The 23,841-nt window shown below is 44.1% G+C and overlaps 1 protein-coding gene across 1 annotated transcript in view; it reads right to left on the bottom strand.

The window, feature by feature from the left end:
* Positions 1 to 1,477, bottom strand: part of pofut3 (protein O-fucosyltransferase 3) — a 52,798-nt gene extending 51,321 nt beyond the window's left edge. The window contains exon 1 of the mRNA XM_078555442.1: positions 1,358 to 1,477. Coding sequence (XP_078411568.1) covers positions 1,358 to 1,477 — 120 coding nt within the window. The remainder of the gene's footprint in view (positions 1 to 1,357) is intronic.
* Positions 1,478 to 23,841: the final 22,364 nt, after the last annotated feature.

Consider the following 23,841-nt stretch of genomic DNA (forward strand, 5'->3'; position numbering starts at 1 on the left):
TGAAAGGTTAGGTGCACAGAAGGATCTGCCATGCTTAATGTAAACCTTAAAAGTCAGGAAGCACGTATGCGAAGAGAAAGTGGGTGGTCATCTGGGGTTGATCTGATCACTGTAAACCAACATGGACCTCAAATCAGAATGAAGTAGGAGACAAACAGTCCAACGACTCTGAAGACTGTAGCTTAAGAACTACAGTTCTTTTGCCCCCACCCCACCAAAAAAAAACTTGATTCTAAGGAAGTTTCAATCTACAAGTTCAAGGACTAGGACAAAATTTCAATATTTCATACAGCAAAGACAAAATTGAGAAATCATAACTGTTTTTTCCAATGTAAATAGGCGAGGCTAGCTATTCAATAGCAAACAGAAAAGGTAGTGACAGAATAAGGGCATATACTTAGCCCTGTGAGGAAAGATTATCTGCTCACATGGTTTTCTCCCTTGAGAGCAAATGCATCCCATTTGTATTTGGAGATTCAACAATTTTTCTATTATAAAGCAAAACAGGCAGTGAATAGAGCTTGAAAAGGTCACAATTAACTTCAAAGGTTTATGCAGTGACAGGTTAAATTAAACCTTTAAATTAAAAAAAAGGGTGGTGAACCATGGCCTTTCCTGTGTTTTGCAGCTCATTTTGTATTAAGCATACCTGCACAAGCAATTCTGTAATCATGTTGAAAAGCAAAGTTAGTAAACCACACATTATTCATAAAGGCCAAACATTCTTGCATGTGCTTTAATACAGTTAACATCCTACATCGGTACCAACTTCTAGCCAACTTCTCTATCATAAACTCCTATTTCTAATCCTATTATAGAAATGCCTATGTGAACCCTCAACAGTAACATACTTTTGGGTGTCCTGAGGTCAAGATGACATACCACCTAGTGGCTGCAGCACCATCATTCGCAGAAAGGTACAGCGTGACAAGTTTACATAGGCATGACAATTAAAAACAGAAAATGCTGGAAATACTCAGCAGGTCTGGCATCATCTGTGGAGAGAAAAACAGAGTTAACGTTTCAGGTCAACGACTTTCATCAGAACTGATGCTACCAGACCCGAGGATGGTCAACATTTTCTGTTCTTTTATTTCAGATTTACAGCAACAGCATATGTATTAATTTTCATTGTAATAGCGCCCAGTAATTTACAATACAGAAACGAGGCCCTCCCCTGGTCCACCTGAAGGCTACATTGGCTCCCCCCTGTGCAAGGTGAGCTTTAACCAAATGCAGGAGATCCCTGTACCAGAGACGAGCTGGACTGAGGGCAATGGCTGGGTGTGACAATGGGGGCCAAGCCATTGCATCAACCACCGCGCCCAGAGCAAGTACCGGATTGAAAGCAGCTAACCTGCAAAGTAACAATGAGGAACAGCAGAGCGCAGCAGCACAGACAGTAGAGCCAGAGCCGCCTGAGCCCCGTCCTGCCTCCGCGGCGCCGCTCTCCCCGGGGCCACGGTTCCCCTTCCATCATGTAACACACAAAAAAAAGGATACATCATTATTCCCGCCTCCACCCTGTCCCCATTGGCTCGTTCCGCTGCCACTCGCGGACCTCCCTTTGTGATACCGTCGGCGTGCTTGCACGTTTATTGGCTACGCGGGCTGCCAATCAACAGCTTCTCCCGCCTCCTCCTCCCGCCTGGACTGAGCAGTGTCACGTGTCCTGGACCCTATTTCTTTACCCCGCCTTCACTTGCGAGAGTGAATTACTGGAAGAGTACTTAGTGACTCCACCTCCCTTCACAGGAGAACTTTAGTTAGAAAAACTAAACCGAGTCTGGTGGAATGGAAAATAAATAGAAATACAATATAATTAAAAGACTTGCATTTCTACAGTGCCTTTCATGACTACTGAATGCCCCAAAATGTAGTCAATTAAGTACATCAGAATGTAAGAAATGGAGGCAGAAGCAGGCCATTTGGCCCCCTAAGCCTGCTCCACCATTCAAGAAGATCATTGCTGACCTGATTGTGGCCTGAACACCACCTTCCTGCCTATCCTCCATAACCTTTGATTCCCTTGTTGATCAAAAATCTGTCAAACTCAGCCTTGCACATAGTCAATGGCCCAGCCTCTACTGCTCTGTGATTTCCAAAGATGAAGGATCCTCTGAGAGATAAATAATTTCTCCTCATCTCAGTCTTAAATGGGAGACCCCTAAGTTCCAAATTGTGCCCCCTCGTTCTAGATTCCCTCACAAGGGGAAACATCCCTTCAGCATCTACTCTTATCAAACCCCCGTCAGATTCTTATATGGTTCACATATAAAAAATACAGGAAATGCAGCAACCAGTTTGCACACACCAAACCCCCACCACCAACAATGTGATAATGACCAGATAATTTGTTTTATTGTGATACTGATTGGTAGATAAATATTGGCTAGAATCATGGAATCTTACAGCACAGTAGGAGGCCATTTGGCCCATCGTGTCTGTGCCAGCTCTTTGAAAGAGCCATCCAATTAGCCTTGCTCTCTTCTCTTTCCCCACAGCCCTGCAAATTTCTACTTTTCAAGTATGTAACCATTTCCCCTTTGAAAGTTACTATTGAATCTGCTTCCACACGCTTTCAGGCAGTCCATCCCAGATCATAACAATTTGCTGTCTAAAAAAAACTCTCCTTCCCCCATCTGGATATGATTTTTTTTAAAACCAATTTTTGTTGTTGACTCTTATTTATACACAAGTCACCAACACTGAGAACAAAGTGACAAAATCCCACTGCAAGTCTCACTTTCCTGGCTCTGGTACAGTTGCAGTAAGCAAGAACGATGATGAAACATTTTGCTTGTGCAACAAATAACATTATTGATTCGCAGGGTTGTTCAAGAGCTTTGCCACTAAGCTCCTGGTGCCATCTCTAAATACTGCAGCATCACTGTTATAACATTGCTACTTTCATAGAGTCATTGCGGCATAGAAGAAAACCATTTGGCCCATCGAGTCCATGCTGGCTCTCAGTAGAGCAATCCAGTCAGTCCCATTCCCATGTTCTAGCCCCATAGCCCTGCAAGTTTATTTTTCTCAAGTGCCCGTCCAATTTCCTTTTGAAATAATTCATCATCTCTGCTTCCACCACACTCGCAGGCAGCGTGTTCCAGGTTATTACCACTCGCTGTATAAAAAAGCTCCTCCTCACATCCATATACAATGCCCATATTTTAAGCAAGACGTACATTTCTATAGTGCCTTTCACAACCACCGAAGCTATTGGAACGTAGCCACTTTTGTAATGTAGGAAGTGTGTCAGCCAATTTGTACATACCAAGATTCTACAAACAACAACCACCAGATGATCTGTTTCTGTGATGCAGATTGAGGGGCAAATATTGGCCAAGGCACCTGGGATAACTCCCCTGCTCGTCTTCAGAACAATAGCATATTTAACATCTACCTAAGAGGATCTTTTTTAACATCTCATCCAAAAGGCAGCACCCCTGCCAGTTCAGCACTCCATTACAGTGTCAGCTTAGATTTTTGCTTTCCAAGACTTAAAGTGGGACTTGAACCCATGATGTTCTAACTCAGAGGCAAGGGTGCTACACACTGAGCCACAGCAGTTTTTAAAACATTGCTATCAAAGATTTTGTCTCCCCAATGGTGCTGTAAGGGATAACCGCAGTCTTATTTCCCAAAGCCTTCTAAATTCTTTATTTCTCTGATATCTGAGGAAAAGATGGAATCGAGGTCAAAGATCAGCCAAGATCTTGTTGAATGATGGAGCAAGCTTGAGGGGGCCATTTGCCCTATGCCGGTTCCTAGTTCTTATCCTTTAATCTATTCACTTCCTAGAAGTCAAGGACTTGGAGAGGGTGGAGAGGAGATTTACTAGAATGGTACCAGGGATGAGGGATTCAGTTATGTGGAGAGCTTGGAGAAGCTGGGCTTGTTCTCCTTAGAGCAGAGAAGATTTAATAGAAGTATTCAAATTCACAAAGGGTTTTGATAGACTAATTAAGGAGAAGAAATGGAACATACTTTGAGACACTATCAACAATACCACACTCTCCACATATGGGAAGCAAGAGTGGAAAATTGCTGAATGGTTCAAGGCTAACACCATTGTGATGGAACCTGTCATTGAAGCCAAATGGTCCTCTCTCATCAATTACAAAAGAGATCCAAACAAGAGGACTCTGAATGCACTAAGAGCCGCTTGAAATAAAGTCCAACAGATCGCTAAGCAGTGTGCCAATGGCTACTGGGTAAAGGATATCCAAATGATCTTTAACACAGAGAGTTTATTTTTATTCTTTCATTTGGAGTTCGGACGTTACTGTCAAGGCCAGCGTTTGTTACCCATCACTAGTTGCCCTTGAACTGAGTGGTTTACTAGGCCATTTCAGGGGCAGTTAAGAGTCAACCACCTTACTGTGGATCTGGAGTCACACGTATGAAGGGATCGAAAAGGTAACAGGTTCATCAGCAAAGAAAACAATTACATTGAAAGCAAAGACAGGGGAGGTGATCACCAACAGCAATAGTTGGAGAGATGGGTGAAACACTACCTTGGCTTGAACTCTAGGGAGAACACTATCACCGAGGAAGCTCTAGACACCATAGAAAGCCTGCCTGTCACAGCAAAGCTGGATCTTGATGCAGCAGTGGGGGAGCTTAGCAAAGTTATTGACTCACTTGCCATGGGCAAAGCTCCAGGTGCTGTTGCTACACCACCTGAGCTCATTAATCATGGGTAACAGGCACTCTTTCAGCATCTGCATAAACCTCTGTCTCTGCTGAAGGGAGGAGGCAGTGCCCTAGGATATGCGTAATGCAAAGAATGTGACCCTGTAGAAGAACAAGGACGACCTTGGCAATTGCAACAAGGACCAAGGTGTCGCCCTGCTGAGCATCATGGGAAAAGTATTTGCCTGTTGCCCGTGTTGGACAATAGATCCTAGCTGAACGCATCTACCCCAAATCCCAGTGTGAATTCAGAACTGGAAGATCTACAACCGACATGATCTTTGACATATTCTTCTCTTTGCTGCTGTCAGATGCCTTCAGGTCATCTACAGAGGGTGTCTACATAAAAACCAGAACTGATGGAAAGCTGTTCAGCCTTGCTCACCTGAGATCTGAGACAAAGGTGTACCAAGTCCTCATCAGAGAGTTGTTCTATGCTGACAATACCACACTAGCATTCCGTACTGAGGAATACCTTCAGTGGCAAACATATCGACTCTCTCACACCTGTAAAGAGTTTGGTTTGACCATCAGCATCAGAAAGTCAAATGTCAAGCTCCAGGATGTTGCCATACCGCAATCTATCAACATCGACAATGTGATGCTAGAGGTTGTTGATAGCTTCACATATCGAGGCTCCACAATCACCAGCAATCTGTCACTGGATGCTGAAGTCAACACATGCATCGCAAAAGCTGCAACTTTTATGTGCAAGCTGAGTAAGAGAGTGTGGAGCAGCAACCCAACTGAGAACACCAAACTGCGAGTCTAGCAAGCCTGTGTCCTTAGCCCGCTCCTCAACAGTGGTGAGACCTGAGCAACATATGCTAGACAGGAGAAAAGGCTAAACAGTTTCCACCTTCGCTGTTTCAGATGTAACCTTGGCATCTCTTGGCAGGATAATTTCATTAACTCAGAGGTCCTGGAGTGTGCTACACTCTAAGCCAATGATGTCAGTGCTGGCTCGGCCATGTTCATCGAATGGATGACGGCCGTCCACCCAAAGACCTTCTGTATGGTGAACTGGTTACTGGGTTAAGGCCTCCTGGGTGTCCGTACCTCCAAACGAGGTTGAGAAGAGGGCCCTGAGAAGACAGCAGCCAGCGAATCCTGCACCTTCTCAGTCCACCGTCTTCCTCTACAGCAAATGTGGCAGAGACTGCCATGGCAGCATGGGGTTCCTGAGCTACACCAGGTGAGTCTTAACACAGGGTTGACCACCACAATCCAAACCATCGACTTAAGAGACAGAACGCTGAAGGGTTTTGATAGAGTAAATAATGGGAAACTGTTTCCAGTGGCAGGAGGGTCAATAACCAAAGGGCACAGATGTAACATAATTGGCAGAAGAACCAGAGGGGAGTTGAGGTGAATTTTATTTCTACGCAGCCAATTGTTCTAATCGGGAATGCGTTGTATGAAAGCAGGGTGGAAACAGATTCAACAACTCAGTAGTAAGCCACACACCAGCCTGACTTGGAATTATATCGTCGTTGCTTCACAGTAACTCCTATAACTCCCTTCCTAAAGGCACTGCAGGCATATCTGCACCAGGTGTGCTGCAGCGGCTCAAGAAGGCAGCTCACCACCACCGTCTCAAGGACAAATAGGGAGGGCAATAAATACTGGGCATGCCAGTGGCGCTCACATCCCATTCATTCATTTTTCTAAAAGTTCCGGTAACATCCCTGTCCCCTTCAAACCTGCTGTCATCAGTAGCCTGATGAAAAAGGTTGCACTTGACCTCTCAGCCCTTGCAAACTACCAACCCAACTCCACCCTCCGTGAACAGGTTGTCACCTCTCAGGTCGCAGCCCATTTACAATGTAATCCTATGTTTGAACCCTTCCAGTCAGGTTTCCGTATATGCCACAGTTTTGAAACAGCTCTCATCAAAGTCACAGATGTCATCCTATGTGACTGTGACAAAGGTCAACTCCTCAACCTTCTCAACCTTTGACACAGTTGACCACACCATCCTCATCCAAAGCCTCTCCACTGTCATCCAGCTGGGTGGACTGTTCTCATGTGGTTCCATTCTTATCTAGCTAAGCATAGCCAGACAATCACTTGTAGTGGCTTCTCTTTCCGCTCTCACACCATTTCCTCCGGTGTCCTCCAGTGATCTACCCTTGGTCCCCAGCTATTTCGAATCTACATGCTGCCTCTTAAAGGCACAGCATCAGGTTTCACATGTACGCTGACAACACCCAGCTCACCAACGCCTCTCTCAACTCTTTCACTGTTACCAAGTTATCAGGCTGCTTATCCAACGTCCGGTACTGGATGAGCAGATATTGCCACCTGGGGTGGACATTTGAGGTCCGGAAGCAGGCTTTTCAGACTTTTGGGGCCCAGGTTTTTGGGAAGTTTGGCCCCTGGGATTTGAGAGGTTAATCCCAGCTGTAGAGGGTTCACAGCCCGAGTTTCAGAGATTTGGTTCCTGAATTTTGGGACACCAGGTTACAGAGTTCTGGGGGTTCATGACCCTTGTTTTGTGAGGAGGGTGTTCAGGTCCCAGGTTTTGAGGGTTCAGGACCCTGATTTCGTTGGGGCGAGGGGGCGGATCCAGGGCCTGTGTTTGGGGGGTTCAGGTCCTGGGTTTTGGGGGGGGAGTCCAGGAACCGGGTTTTGAGGCCCAAATTTTGGAGGTTTGGAGCCCAGCTTTCTGCGAGGCCAAGGCCGGGGATTTGGAGATAATTGGGGCCTAGGATTTGGGGGCAATTGGGGCCTGGAATTTGGGGGTAATTTTGGCCTGGAGTTTGGGGGCGTTCAGAGCCAGAGTTTTGGAAGGGCTCGGGGCCCAGGTTTGGGGGGTTCAGGGCCAGGGTTTGGGGGTTTGAGGCCTGGGTTTTTGAGGTTCAAGGCCTAGGTTTTGGACTGATTTCTCCAGAACTTTGTGGTGTTCGGGGCCCGGGTTAGGCCGGGTTTAGCGGATTTTCCAGTTTTCCTTTGCAGCACCATTTACCCTCTGTCCTTTCTGTCCTCAGCCTCCTACGCTGTTCCAATGAAGCTCAATGGAAGCTGGAGAAGCAGTTACTCATTTTTCATTTGGGCATTTTACAGCTTTCTGGCCTCCAAATGGACTTCAACAACTCTAGATCATAACTACATTTTCTTGGACATCAGACGCTGCTAGAACCATTTATATCTCCTCAGGAGCCATTTCTTGTTTCTTGTCCCATTACCCAGGACACCCAGGATAATCCCTGCCCTCCCCACTCTTCTGCAAGATAGTGCCATGGGATCTTTTACATTCACTGAGAGGGCAGACAAGGCCTTGATTTAACATTCCATCCAAAAGACGGCATCTCTGAAAGTACAGCACTCCCTCAGTACTCCACTGGAGAGTCAGCCTTGCTTTTTGTGCTCCAGAACTTCCAACTCTAGAGGTGCGAGTGCTACCAACTGAGCCATGGCTTCTTATGGGTTTTCAGGCAGTTTGTCTTTGCTACTCAATCTGGAAGTTTCTTCCAGTTTTGAACTTTTTATTCTTGGAATGTGGGTGAAGTTGGCATTTATTGCCGCCAGTTTCTCAGAGAATGTGGTGATGTGTCGCCTTCTTGGACACTACAATCTTTGTGGTGATTTTTTTTCCAAAATATTGCTGAATTGGGAATTCCAGGGCAGTGGCCCAGGGACAATGAAGGAATGACAATTTTTGTCCTAGTCAGGGTGGAGAATATAGAGGTGATGGTGTTCCTGTGATCTTACAGCTCTTGTCCTTCTTGATATTAGGAACTGTGAGGCACTGTTGGGCAAGTGTAGTGCTTTTGCAACTATCTTAAAGTTAGCACTGTACATTGGGCAATCAATAAAACTTCTATAAGCAAAACTTACAGTATTGCAAGGTTACTGCTGAGGGACACTCTGCCAGTCATAGAAACATAGAAAGTAAGAACAGGATGAGGCCATTCAGCCCATCAAGCCTGCTCCACCATTCAACTGGATCATAGCTGATCTTCTACCTCAATGCCATTTTCCCTCGTTATCCCCATAACCCTTGATGTCTTTACTATCTAGAAATCTATCAATCTCTGCTTGAACATTCTCAATGACTGAGCTTCCACAGCCCTCTGGGATAGAGAATTCCAAAGATTTAACACCCTTTGAGTGAAGAAATTCCTCCTCAATTCATTCCTAAAAGTCTACCCCTTATTCTAAGACCGTGTGCCTTGGTTCTAGACCTCCCAGCCAAGGGAAACATTCTTTCTGCATCTACTCTGCTGAGCCCTGTCAGAATTTTGTATATTTCAATGAGATCACCTCACATTCTTCTAAATTCTAGAGAATACAGGTCCAACCTCCTCAATCTCCCCTTGTAGGACGATCCCACCATCCCAGGAATTAGCCTGGTGAACCTTTGTTGCACTCCCTCAATGGCAAGTATATTCTTCCTTAGGTAAGGAGACCAAAACTGTACACAATACTCCAGGCGCTGTCTCACCAAAGCTCTATACAATTGTAGTAAGATATCTTTCTTTTCTCTTGTACTCAAATCCTCTTGCAATAAAGGCCAACATACCATTTGCCTTCCTAATTGTTTGCTGCACCTGCATGGTAGCTTTCAGTGACTTATGAACAAGGACAGCCAGGTTTCTTTGGATATCAACACTTCCCGATCTCTCACTATTTCAAAAATATTCTGCATTTGTGTTTTTCCTACCACAGTGGATAACTTTACATGTTCTCACATTGTATTTCATCTGCCATGTTCTTGCCCACTCACTTAGCGTGCCTAAATCCTCTTGAAGCCTCTTTGCATCCTCCTCACAACTCACGTTCCCATGTAATTTTGTGTCATCAGCAAACTCGGAAATGTTACATTTCGTTCCCACATATAAATCATTGATATAGATTGTGAATAGCTGGGGCCCAAGCACTGATCCTTGGGGCACCCCACTAGTCACACCCTGCCAACTTGAGAATGATCATTTATTCCTACTCTATGTTTTCTGTCTATTAACCAATTCTCACTCCATGCCAGTACATTACCCCCAATCCCATGCACTCTTTTTTTTATTAACCTCTTGTGTGGGACCTTATCACAAAAACATAAGAACATAAGAAATAGGAACATAAGTAGACCATTTGGCCCTTCAAGCCTCATCTGCCATTCAACAAGATCATGGCTGATTTGTTTGTGTTTCGATTTCCACATTCCCATCTAACCCCCATAACCTTTGATTCCCTTGCCTAACAAGAATCTATCTACCCCTGCCTTAAAAATATTCAATGATCCCCCCTCCACAACCTTCTGAGGCAGAGAATTCCAAGGTTGCACAGCCCTCAGAGAAAAAAATTCTCATCTCTGTCCTAAATGGGTGACCCCTAATTTTAAAACAGTGCCCCCTAGTTCTGGATTCACCCACAAGAGGAAACATCCTTTCAACATCCACCTTGTCAAGGCCATTAAGGATCTTGTATACTTCAATCAAATCACCCCTCAGTCTTCTAAACTCCAGTGGGAACAAGCCCAGTCTGTCCAACCTTTCCTCATAAGACAACCCACTCATTCCGGGTATCAATCTAACAAAACCCCTTTGAACGGCCTCCAATGCATTTACATCCTTCCTTAAATAAGGAGACCAAAACTGCACACAGTATTTGAGGTGTGGTCTCACCAATGCCCTATATAACTGAGGTATAACATCCTTACTTTTATGTTCAATCCCTCTTGTAATTAAGGATAGCATTCCATTAGCCTTCTTAATTACTTGCTGTACTTGCAAACTAACTTTTTGTGACTCATCTACTAGAACACCTAGATCCCTCTGCACCTCAGAATTATGCAGCCATTCTCCATTTAAGTAATACTCTGCTTTTTTGTTCTTCCTGCCAAAGTGAACAACTTCATATTTTTCCACATTAAACTCCATTTGCCAGATCTTTTCCCACTCAATCAACCTATCTATATCCATCTGCAACCTCCTCATGTCCTCTTCACAACATACTTTCCCACCTATCTTTGTGTCATCTGCAAATTTAGCTACCATGTCTTCACTCCCCTCATCTAAGTCATTGATATAAATCACAAAAAGTAGAGGCCCCAGTACAGACCCCTGTGGGATGCCACTTGTCACATTCTGCCAATCAGAAAAAGACGTATTCATGCATGCTATCTGCTTTCTGCCAGTCAGCCAACCTTCCATCCATGCTAATTATTTAAAAATTCATCCAGGGGATGTGGGCTTCACTGGCTGGGCCAGCATTCATTACCCATCCTTACTTGCCCTTGAGAAGGTGGTGGTGAGCTGCCTTCTTGAACCGCTGAGGTCCATGTGGTGTAGGTACACCCACAGTGCTGTTAGGAAGGGAGTTCCAGGATTTTGACCCACTACATCATGAGCTCTTATTTTCCGCAATAATCTTTGATGTGGCACCTTATCAAATGCCTTCTGGAAACCCAAGTACAGTAAGTCTACAGGCTCCCCTTTACCACTGCACATGTTACTCCTTCAAAGAACTGCAATAAATTGGTTAAACAAGATTTTCCTTTCACACAACCATGCTGACTCTTCCCAATTGCCTTGAGCTCTTCTAAGTGCCCAGCTATTATCTCCTTAATCGCATCTGTTCTGATGACGCTACCTTCAAAAACAGCTCTCTGACATGTCCTCCTTCTTCCTTAACCGAGGTTTTCCATCCACGGTCGTTGACAGGGCCCTCAACCGTGTCCGGCCCATATCCCGCGCATCCTCCCTCACGCCTTCTCCTCCTTCCCAGAAACATGATAGGGTCCCCCTTGTCCTCACTTATCACCCCACCAGCCTCCGCATTCAAAGGATCATCTTCCGCCATTTCCGCCAACTCCAGCATGATGCCACCACCAAACACATCTTCCCTTCACCCCCCCTGACGGCATTCCGTAGGGATCGTTCCCTCCGGGACACCCTGGTCCACTCCTCCATCACCCCCTACTCCTCAACCCCCACTTATGGCACCTCCCCATGCCCACGCAGAAGATGCAACACCTGCCCCTTCACTTCCTCTCTCCTCACCGTCCAAGGGCCCAAACACTCCTTTCAAGTGAAGCAGCATTTCACTTGCATTTCCCCTAACTTAGTCTACTGCATTCGTTGCTCCCAATGCGGTCTCCTCTACATTGGAGAGACCAAACGCAAACTGGGCGACCGTTTTGCGGAACACCTGCGGTCTGTCCGCAAGAAAGACCCAAACCTCCCTGTCGCTTGCCATTTTAACACTCCACCCTGTTCTCTTGCCCACATGTCTGTCCTTGGCTTGCTGCATTGTTCCAGTGAAGCCCAACGCAAACTGGAGGAACAGCACCTCATCTTCCGACTAGGCACTTTACAGCCTTCCGGGCTGAATATTGAATTCAACAACTTTAGATCTTAAATTCCCCCTCCCCCCATCCCCACCCCGTTTCTTCACCCCGCCCCCCACCCCCCCCCCCGCTTTTTTTTTTCAATAATTTATATAGATTCTTCTTTCCCCACCTATTTCCATTATTTTTAAATCTAAAACTAAAACCTTGTTAGCCTTTCCACCCCACCCCCACTAGAGCTGTACTTTGAATATCCTGTCCTCCATTCTTAATTAGCACTTTTCTCAGACAAAACACCTCTTTGACCCTTTTGTCTGTGACATCTTTTGATTATCTGCTCATCTCCACAATCACCACACCCTCAATGTCTCTCTCTCCCCCCACCCCCCCCCCACCACCCCCCCACCCCCACCCAACCTTAAACCAATTTATATTTCTCCCTTCTTCTAACTATGCTTCAGTTCTGCCGAAGGGCCATGAAGGCTTGAAACGTTAACTGATTTCTTCTCCGCCGATGCTGCCAGACCTGCTGAGTTTTTCCAGGTAATTCTGTTTTTGTATTATCTCCTTAATGATCGATTCTCATAACTTCCTCATGACAGATGTCAAGTTAAGTGGCCTATAATTTCCTGTTTTCTGCCTCCTTCCCTTCTTGAATATAGGGGTTATATTTGCTACTTTCCAATCTGATGGAACCTTTCCAGAATCTAGCAAATTTTGGAAAATTAACACCAGCACATCAACTACCTCATTAGCCACTTCTTTTAAGACCGTAGGATGTATTCCATCGGGACCTGGAGACTTGCCAGCCCGCAGCTCCATCAATTTGCTCAGTACCATTTCCCTCGTGATTTCAATTTCACCAAGTTCCTTTCTCCCGTTCACCTCCTGATTTGCAGCTACTGGAATGTTTTTTGTACCCTCTATAATGAACACAGAAGCAAAATGGTTGTTTGTTTCTTCTGCCATTTCCTTATTATCTACTATTAACTCCCCACTGTCACTCTCTAGAGGACCAACACTCACTTTACTTACTCTTATCCTTTTTAAGTACCTGTAGAAACTCTTGATTTCCATTTTTACATTCCTAGCTTGCTTCCTCTCATATTTTTTAACCTTTTAGTCATTCTCTGCCATTCTTTATATTCTGTCCAACCATCCATCCTGCCACTCATCTTTGCAGAATTGGATACTTTTTCCTTAAGTTTGATGCTCTCATTAACATCTCTAGTTAACCACGGATGGTGGTTAATTTTTTTTATAGTAGGAATGCACTTATTCTGAATACTCTGAAATATCCTCTTCAATGTCTGCCACTGCTTCTCTATTGATCTATCCTCTAGCCTAGTTTCCCAGTTCACTTCGTCTAGCTCAGCTTTCATCCCCACATAATTGCCCTTATTTACGTTTGGGATACTAGTCTTAGACCCACTCTTTTCCCTTTCAAACGGGATGTAAAATTCAATCATATTGTGTTCGCTGCTACCTAGGGGTGATTTTACTCTGAGGTCATTAATTAATCCTGTCACGTTACACAATACCAAATGTAAAAAAATGTGCTCTCTGATCAGTTCCAGAACATGCTGCTCTAAGAAACTATCCAGAAAGCATTCTAAGAAATCCTCATCCAGGCTACTACTGCCAATCTGATTTTTCCAGTTTATGTGTAGATTAAAATCATCCATGATTATTGCCTTCCGTTTATCACAAGCACACAATATTTTCTCTTGAATACGTTGCCCTACACTGTGGCTACTGTTAGGGGGCCTATAGGCCACTCCCACTAATGACTTTTTACCCCTACCATTCGTCACCTCCACCCAAAGCAATTCTACGTCCTGATCTCATGAACCAAGGTCGTCTTTAACTATTGCACCAATGCCCTCTTTGATTAACGGTGTTACCCCTCCACCTTTACCTAGCTTCCTATTCTTCTTGAATATCATGTACCCTTCAATATTAAGGACCCAATCATTGTCGTCCTGCAGCCATGTAATTGCTATCAGATCAGATTTACTTACTTCATTGTGGGCCATCAATTCATTTACTTTGTTATGAATGCTATGTGCATTCAGGTAGAAAGCCTTCAGTTTTGTCTTTTTGTTACCTTTGTAACATCTAGTCTTGACAGTTGATGTATTCTTAGGTTTTTTTCTCTCTATCCCTTCCTGCCATTCTCCGGCCCTCATTTCTCATATTACTATTTTGCTCTTCTGTCTTGACTCTACACTTTGAATTGTTACCTCTACCCAAGCTTGATCCCTCACTCCTTTTGTTTAGTTTAAAGCCCTCTCTACTTCCCTAGTTATGCAATTTGCGAGGACACCCATCCCAACACAGTTCAGGTAAACCATCCCAACATTAAAGCCCTCACTTTATCTAGTACTGATGTCAGTGCCCAACAAACTGGAACCCACTTCTTCGAAATCAGTCTCTGAGCCACATATTCATCTCTCTAATCTTATTTGCCCTATGCCAATTTGCACATGGCTCAGGTAATACTCCAGAGATTATTACCTTTGAGGTTCTGCTTCTTAATTTGGTACCTAGCTCCTCATACTGACTTTACAGAACCTCTTTCCTAGTTCTATCTATATCATTGGTACCTACATGGACCATGACAACTGGATGCAAGTTCCTCTCCAGCCCCGAGCAGATGTCCCAAACCCTGGCACCGGGCAGGCAGCATAGCCGTCTGGACTCTCTCTCTTTGCTGCAGAGAACAGTGTCAATCCCCCCTCACTATCCTATCCCCTACTGCCACTACATTCCTTTTTGCTCCCCCTGCTTGAACGTAGTACCTGTACCACAGTGCCATGGCCAGTCAGCTCATCCACCTTGCAGAATTCGCTTTCATCCAGACAGGTTGTGGGCACCTCAAACCTGTTTGACAATTGCAAAGCCTCAGGCTCCTCCCCTATTGTCTGCTCAGTCCCGTTACCTGCCTCACTGACAGTCACATCCTCCTCTCCCTCACTGCTGATGAAAACGAATGACCCTTTTCTAAGAGGTGGGACTGTCTTCTGGAACAAAATATCCAGGTATTTCTCCCCCTCCCTTATGTTGCGCAGTGTCTGCATTTCGGCTTCCAGATCAATAATCGAAAACCTTCTGAAAATCCAAATCCACATCCCTCTTATCTATGCTCAAAAAACTCCATCAGGTTTGTCAAACATGATTTGCCTTTCACAAACCCATGTTGACTGTGCCCAATCTTACCATTATTTTCTGAGTGCCCAGTTATTACATCCTTTATAATAGAATCTAGCATTTTCCCTACAATTGATGTCAGGCTAATAGGTCTGTAGTTCCCTGTTTTCTTCTTCCTCCTTTCTTCAATAGTGGGGTACAATTACATTTCACACACAAGTCACTTCACACATAGTGTTGTGTTTGGTTCCTGAAGCCATAGCCCTCTCTATGGTAGCTATCTTGCGTGATTAATGTTGGAAGAGGGGATGAATTGCAACTGTACACACCAGTGTATATGTCAATCATTCTGCTTCTATACATGTATGGAAAGCATGCCTTTCATTTTTTTTCTATCCAGGGACACATAGGAACATTAGCCAGCCATTCAGCCCCTCGAACCTGTTCGATCATTCTATTCGAGCATGGCTGATCTGTATCTCAACTCTATTTACCTTTCTTTGCTCCATATCCTTTGATACCTTTACCCAGCAACAATTCATCAATCTCGGTCTTGAAAACTCCAATTATCCTTGCATTTGTGCCCTTGTGGAGAGAGCATACCAGATTTCCATTATCTTTTGTGTGAAAAAGTGCTTCTTGATTTCTATCTTAAATGGCCCAGTTCTAATTTTAAGTTTATGACCCCCTCATGCTATGTTCCCTACCACAGCAAATCGTTTTTCTGTATCCACCTGATTGAATCTTTATAACATTTTGAACAGCTTGATCGCCCCTCAATCTTCTATACTCAAGGGAACACCAGCCAAGTTTTTGCAACCTGTCCCCATAATTTAACCCTCTAATCTCCATTATCATTCTGGCGAATCTTTGCTGCATCCTCACTGAGGCCAATATATCCTTCCAAAGGTGCAATGTCTATAACTAAACTCAGTATTTAATATGGGGTCTGACCAAGGCTCTATACAACTGGGGCATAATTTCTTTCCCTTAGTATTCTAACCCGCTTGAGATAAAGACCTTTTCCTTCCTATGTGCTAGCTTTTAACAATTTACATACTCGGACTCCCGAATCTCTTTGCTCTTCTACAGTTCCTAGTTTCTTACCACATACACAACAATGCAATTTATCTTTCTTTGGTCCAAGGTGGTCAACCTCACATTTGCCCACATCGAACCTCATCTGTCATAATTTTTTCACACAGAACTGCACCATAAGACTAGCCCAGGATAGCAACATAGATATACTCAAAGCACTATTGTAAAAGTCCATTCTGATACCATTCAGAAACATAAATGTTTGCATACTAAAGCCAGATCCTTTGTCCTTTACATCAACAAGTGCATTCAATGGTTCTACAGTGTATTGGTACCTGCCATCAAATACATTTGCTTGCATTCATAAATTTCTTTATACTCAGTGTGTAAGTGCTTCCAATTTCAATGTGAATCATATCCAGAATTCATCTCACTCAACAGATTTAACTTTCTACTACGTTTATGAGTTGCTTTCCACAGACATCAAAACATTCTTCCTGTAGGACTGGGAAGCATTTTACAGGAACACTATAAATGTAAAAAAGTATCATTCATTCATCACCAGTACAACACTACCATGGTGTTGCCAATTACTGCACTCACCAACTTCAAGGGAACACAAAATCCACTCTGTCAAGAGTTGTTGATTGGTGGGGATTAGTCAGCTTTTGGCTTGTTTCCCTGTAATTGTCGAACTACAACTTCAATTTGTTAAAACCAGCAATCAAAGCAGACCTTTCTGAAAGCTGTTTTTTCTCATAAATGCCTTTGTGTATTAATTTTGTTTTATTAAGTAACGTGGAAGTATGCCAAGAGTAGATCGTATTTAAATATGTTCTTCCCATTTAGTACTTTAAGCTAATCACTAATGCAAGCTTTCTGCCTTGAGAGGAGTTTTTTTTTTAATTGCTTGTCAACATTTTGTACTCACTCAGCTTCTCATTATCCTTGCGGTGAAAAGGAAATGTAATGGTTTTGGAAGGTTGGAATGGATCAAGCATGCCTGCTATGTTATTTGACAAAATCACCAGTACAAAGAATAGATTTTGCACTGCTTGGCGTTAAACCCTGATTTAAAAACCAAAGTGTAAGAAAGAGGGTGAAAAAATAAGACAAAACTGAAGAAAGGGGGAAAAGAGAAGAAAAAGGCAGAAAGAGAAAAACAAAAGTCTTGCATTTGTATCGCACTTTTCATAACCTCCGGACATCCTAAAGCGCTTTATAGACAATGCAGTATTCTTTGGTACTTCATGGTGTCAGGAAGATATAATAATTTCCATAATGTTATTGAAATTTATTGTATAATAGAGTAATAGTCTGATGTGTCTATGTATGCGTCTGCACGTGGGTGTGAGAGACTTAATTGAATTAGAGATGACTAGTCTGGGTGCTTTGATGTAAGAAGAGAAGTTTGGCTTGAAATGTCAATTATATAAACATGGGGAAGATTTAGAATGTGAAGTGTAAAGAGAACATTTGCATTTTTAAACAAACTGTCGTGGCTTGAATTCAAAGAAGGGGGTGTAATATATACCTAGCCAGCAGAAGTAGTAAGAAATAGTGTGTTTATTTATTTTTCCCAAAGATTACTGGTGGAAGTGATGCTATGATAGATGTTTTATTAGTAGAGAGGTAAAGTTCAAAAGACATAGTGAAACAATGAGAATTTGCATTCAAAGAGGAAAGTATGTATAAAGGAGAGAAAGCTGTTTGTAAGAGAGGCAGTTTAAGAACCAACAGGCCTTCAGCCTGTATGTACCAAACTGTTGCCTCCAGGGACTGAAGTTCAGAGAACTCACTTTGAATTTGACTGTTCAGGGTATCGTTTACTTTGCCTGGGTCTTTTAAAATCTATGTGTCTCACTATTGCCTTTTCGAAAGTGTAACTGGGAGTTAAATTAATTAGGGGATTTAGAAGTTATTATAATAGTAATTTGTAGACATACATATGTGCTTACAATCTTTTCTTTTATTAATGAATGTTTAATTTAGTTTTATAAAAACCTCTTTAGACTCAGTGGTCTTATTACTGAATTCAAAGCCTGCATCTCAAAACATACAAATTGAAAATTAGCTGTGATAGTTGTTTCAAGTTTCCCTCTGGGATTTAAACAGCTCAGCATTTACCATCTGCTGTGTCATAACAAGGGCAATATAAAAATTGCAGCAGTCAATTTGTGCACAGCAAGTCCCACAAACAGCAATGCAACAATGACCAGGTAATTTGTTTTATTGGTACAGGTCAATGGATAAATATTAGCCAGGACTCGAGAGAGTGCTGCTCTGCTCTTCTTTAAAATAGTGGCAGGTGATTTTTTTAATATCTGCCTGAGGGAAGACAGGGCCATGGTTTAAAGTCACATCTGAAACACAGTGCAACTCTCTGTCAGTACTACACCCAAGTGAGCCTAGATATTGCCTGCAAAATCTATGGAATGGGACTTAAACCCACAATCTTCAGATTTGTAAGTAAGAATGCTGCATGGAGGAGTTGATTACATCCTGGACTTTGGGAAAACTTAACATTTTGTCATGACCACGGATCATAGCCCCAAATTACTTACAGATGTATTGAACTTTTAAGTAAGACGTGTTTTTCTTTTTTAAAAAGGACCTACAAGCAAAAGCTGGCTGGGACTGTAAAGTAACCACTTGCTGGAAAACTTCCATGTGATTACACTTGACTAACTAGTCCAGAGGGAACTGAATATCGCACCTAAAAAGGTGTCAAGGCCTACTTCAGACAGAGACACTTCAAAGGAAGAGATGCAATGCAAAAGCTGAACTGTAATCTCCTGTGGTTGCGGAGGTAAGGAGGCTGATTACCATCTCAGCAGGAGCTTTCTCCTGTGAGTTATATCCCAGACTGTGGACATGAGGTAAGCTGAAAGAAAGCAGTTTCTGGGTGAAAGGCATGCTTGTTTTTTTCCCTCCCAGGAATACACAAGAGAAGGGGTCAAAAAGCCAACTGCAACCCTGGTCTTGGTGTGCATGCCTGGTGTTCTGTTCTGGTGCTAGTGTGGGCTGTGAAGGTCACAGCTGAAGAACATCAACTAGGCATTCCTGTGTTTGCAGGTTAAAAAGTCTTACTCTGATTGCTGGAAACAAGTCACAAGTCAGCAAAGCCACAGTCAAAAAGGAAACAAGACAACTCCTTTCAGCTAACCTGCAGAACCAAGAATCTCCAAACCAACTGCTCAACTGCCCAAAGTCAACTCTACTGGAATCATCCAACTTAATGGCCACAACATTTCATCATCCACTCCTCACGGACAAGCCAAAGACTGATTCATATATCTTCTTTAACTTCTATTCCTGGACCCACTTCTCGTTTCTAATCTGTGTGTATGTGTGTTGCGTTCTGATTATTTTTTCTCGTGTTTTAGTAGCTAATAAACTCAGTCTTTCTTTGACTCAAGGAAGCCTGGTTAGATTGGTTCCTTTTAAAACATAAATACATTTGGACTGGGAAAAGATATCCACGAGAGAAGCGATCCTTTTTAAACTAACCTCGTTGTGACCAATTGAGGGGGGTTGAATAAAGAAAGGAACCCAGTTCATCCCTCCACACCCGGGAGCACAACAATTCGGGTGAACCTCGCCCGGGGACTGGTCTTAATAAATTGAAAGAATTAGAGGGCTCTCTTCTGCTGTTGCCAACCACCCATCGAGAACGTGATGTTTTTGGTTTCTTATGAAAACATTGCATTAGCCACCTGCTTAATATATCTGGTAGACTGTGGCTGACTGTTGCTGATGGGCTACCTGCTTGCTTGGAAAGAGCACAATGCAAAATAGTTCAAGAATGCAGTGATCTTCATATCCAATGGAAACCTTAAAGTTTCAATGAAGATCATCCTGAAAAATAAACACCGCAGACTCACTGCCACCTTGGTCAATCTCAGCCTTTGAATATGTTGTCCTTCTTTCAAGTCCAGATAGTTACACTGATAATACGTTTGGCATGATAATTGAAGTGAGGTAATTAGACCCCCTACACCAATAAGATAGCCTTGATTTCATGGCAACCAGTCTTCCATTCTCATCACAAAAACAGAATTACCTGGAAAAACTCAGCAGGTCTGGCAGCATCGGCGGAGAAGAAATCAGTTAACGTTTCGAGCCTTCATGGCCCTTCGGCAGAACTGAAGCATAGTTAGAAGAAGGGAGAAATATAAATTGGTTTAAGGTGGGTTGGGGGGGGTGGGGGGGGAGAGAGAGACATTGAGGGTGTGGTGATTGTGGAGATGAGCAGATAATCAAAAGATGTCACAGACAAAAGGGTCAAAGAGGTGTCGAAGGTGGTGACATTTGTCTGAGAAAAGTGCTAATTAAGAATGGAAGACAGGATATTCAAAGTACAGCTCTAGTGGGGGTGGGGTGGAAAGGCTAACAAGGTTTTAGTTTAGATTTAAAAATAATGGAAATAGGTGGGGAAAGAAGAATCTATATAAATTATTGAAAAAAAAAAGGGAGGGGGGAAGAAACGGGGTGGGGATGGGGGGAGGGGGAGTTTAAGATCTAAAGTTGTTGAATTCAATATTCAGCCCGGAAGGCTGTAAAGTGCCTAGTCGGAAGTTGAGGTGCTGTTCCTCCAGTTTGCGTTGGGCTTCACTGGAACAATGCAGCAAGCCAAGGACAGACATGTGGGCAAGAGAACAGGGTGGAGTGTTAAAATGGCAAGCGACAGGGAGGTTTGGGTCTTTCTTGCGGACAGACCGCAGGTGTTCCGCAAAACGGTCGCCCAGTTTGCGTTTGGTCTCTCCAATGTAGAGGAGACCGCATTGGGAGCAACGAATGCAGTAGACTAAGTTAGGGGAAATGCAAGTGAAATGCTGCTTCACTTGAAAGGAGTGTTTGGGCCCTTGGACGGTGAGGAGAGAGGAAGTGAAGGGGCAGGTGTTGCATCTTCTGCGTGGGCATGGGGAGGTGCCATAAGTGGGGGTTGAGGAGTAGGGGGTGATGGAGGAGTGGACCAGGGTGTCCCGGAGGGAACGATCCCTACGGAATGCCGTCAGGGGGGGTGAAGGGAAGATGTGTTTGGTGGTGGCATCATGCTGGAGTTGGCGGAAATGGCGGAAGATGATCCTTTGAATGCGGAGGCCGGCGGGGTGATAAGTGAGGACAAGGGGGACCCTATCATGTTTCTGGGAAGGAGGAGAAGGCGTGAGGGAGGATGCGCGGGATATGGGCCGGACACGGTTGAGGGCCCTGTCAACGACCGTGGATGGAAAACCTCGGTTAAGGAAGAAGGAGGACATGTCAGAGGAGCTGTTTTTGAAGGTAGCGTCATCAGAACAGATGCGACGGAGGCGAAGGAACTGAGAGAATGGGATGGAGTCTTTACAAGAAGCGGGGTGTGAGGAGCTGTAGTCGAGGTAGCTGTGGGAGTCGGTAGGTTTGTAATGGACATTGGTGGACAGTCTATCATCAGAAATTGAGACAGAGAGGTCAAGGAAGGGAAGAGAAGTGTCAGAGATGGACCATGTGAAGATGATGGAGGGGTGGAGATTGGAAGCAAAATTAATAAATTTTTCCAGGTCCCGACGAGAGCATGAAGCAGCACCGAAGTAATCATCGATGTACCGGAGAAAGAGTTGTGGGAGGGGGCCGGAGTAGGACTGGAACAAGGAATGTTCCACATACCCCATAAAGAGACAGGCATAGCTGGGGCCCATGCGGGTACCCATAGCCACACCTTTTATTTGGAGGAAGTGAGAGGAGTTAAAGGAGAAATTGTTCAGTGTGAGAACAAGTTCAGCCAGACGGAGGAGAGTAGTGGTGGATGGGGATTGTTGGGGCCTCTGTTCAAGGAAGAAGCTAAGGGCCCTCAGACCATCCTGGTGGGGGATGGAGGTGTAGAGGGATTGGACATCCATGGTGAAGAGGAAGCGGGTGGGGCCAGGGAACTGGAAATTGTTGATGTGACGTAAGGTGTCAGAGGAATCACGGATGTAGGTGGGAAGGGACTGGACAAGGGGAGAGAGAAGGGAGTCAAGATAACGAGAAATGAGTTCCGTGGGGCAGGAACAGGCTGACACGATTGGTCTGCCAGGACAGTTCTGTTTGTGGATTTTGGGTAGGAGGTAGAAGCGGGCCGTCCGAGGTTGGGCGACTATCAAGTTGGAAGCTGTGGGAGGAAGATCTCCAGAGGAGATGAGGTCAGTGACAGTCCTGGAAACAATGGCTTGATGTTCTGTGGTGGGGTCATGGTCCAGGGAGAGGTAGGAGGAAATGTCTGCGAGTTGACGCTCAGCCTCCGCGAGGTAGTCCCTCATTCTCATCATTCTCATCCCTTTCTTCTTCTTTTCAAGTAATACATAGAAATGAGGTTCCAGAGGTAGATTAACTTCAGTGAAGGAGTACAATGGGAGCAGCAATGGGTAACAACAAAGTGGCTCGGGGATGAGTTCTGATAAACAAATTCAACAAAAGTGAAAACAAGCCAGAAAGTCACTCATCAATTCCTACCAAAATGTAATTCAAATATCACAACCCCTCCTCCCTTCCCCACCCCATGCATCTCCAGCTCCATTTTTTGGGCTAATTTTAAACTGACATGCCTGGCACCACAGGGTAGCACCAGCTACCCAATTCAAATCCTGCCTGGTTTTACTTTCCTAGCCAAGTAACCAATTTATATGTGGCTGTATGAATTGTAAACAAATGACATCTCTTCAAGACTTTCCACCTCAGACTTCAAACATAAGTTGCACTGTACAGATGTTCCTTTATCTTAAGTATTGCGAAACGAGTGATATTGACAGTACACAATGACTAGTTTCGGCTTGATAATGATCTGGAATTTATTTACGGCTAGTCACGTTTCCCAATTGCCAGGTGGCTTGATCATCATTCCTAACCCGTGAGTGCAGTCTGAGTGTCGCTGTGCTTTGCTTGTGTGGTGGCAGCGCCTTGACAACAAGAATCCTTCACATTCCATGATAAGCACTGCCCTCCTGTGCCCAAGGAGAAATTTTCAGGTGCTTCGTTGTGCTGTAGTGAGCTGAAGGAGCCTACCTCTGGAATCTCATTTCTATGTATTACTTGAAAAGAAGAAGAAGAAAGAACTAAACTAGCCCTGAGTTTAGTTACAGATGGTGCTCATCATAGATTAAACATCCTCTCGGATTGTTTTTCAAACTATCCAATGGAAGCCAATTGGTAAATAGCCAGAATTATTCATGATTTAGGAATCATATTATTGCAGTGTTCTTTTGTGTCTCTTATTCTATTTCTGATGATAGCAATTGTCTTTTTTTCTGTCTTGGCCTAACTGCTTTCACTTTCAAACAATGATGTATTTGACCTCAGGCAACCAGCTTTCTATTCCAGCTGCACATTCCTTTAAATTCATTTACTGGATGTGGGCGTCGCTGGCTGGGCCAGCATTTATTGCCCATCCCTAGTTGCCTTTGAGAAGGTGGCGATGAGCCGCCTTTGTTGAACCTCTGCAGTCCATGTGGTGTAGGTACACCCACAATGCTGTTAGGGAGGGAGTTCCAGGATGTTGACCCAGCGATAGTGAAGGACCAGCAATATATTTCCAAGTCAGGATGGCGAGTGGCTTGGAAGGAAACTTCCAGGTGGTGGTGTTCCCATCTATCTGCTGCCCTTGTCCTTCTAGATGGTAGCGGTCATGGGTTTGGAAGGTGCTGTCTAAGGAG

Source organism: Cetorhinus maximus, chromosome 1 (genome assembly GCF_964194155.1).
Source record: "Cetorhinus maximus chromosome 1, sCetMax3.hap1.1, whole genome shotgun sequence".
NCBI classification, from domain to species: domain Eukaryota; kingdom Metazoa; phylum Chordata; class Chondrichthyes; order Lamniformes; family Cetorhinidae; genus Cetorhinus; species Cetorhinus maximus.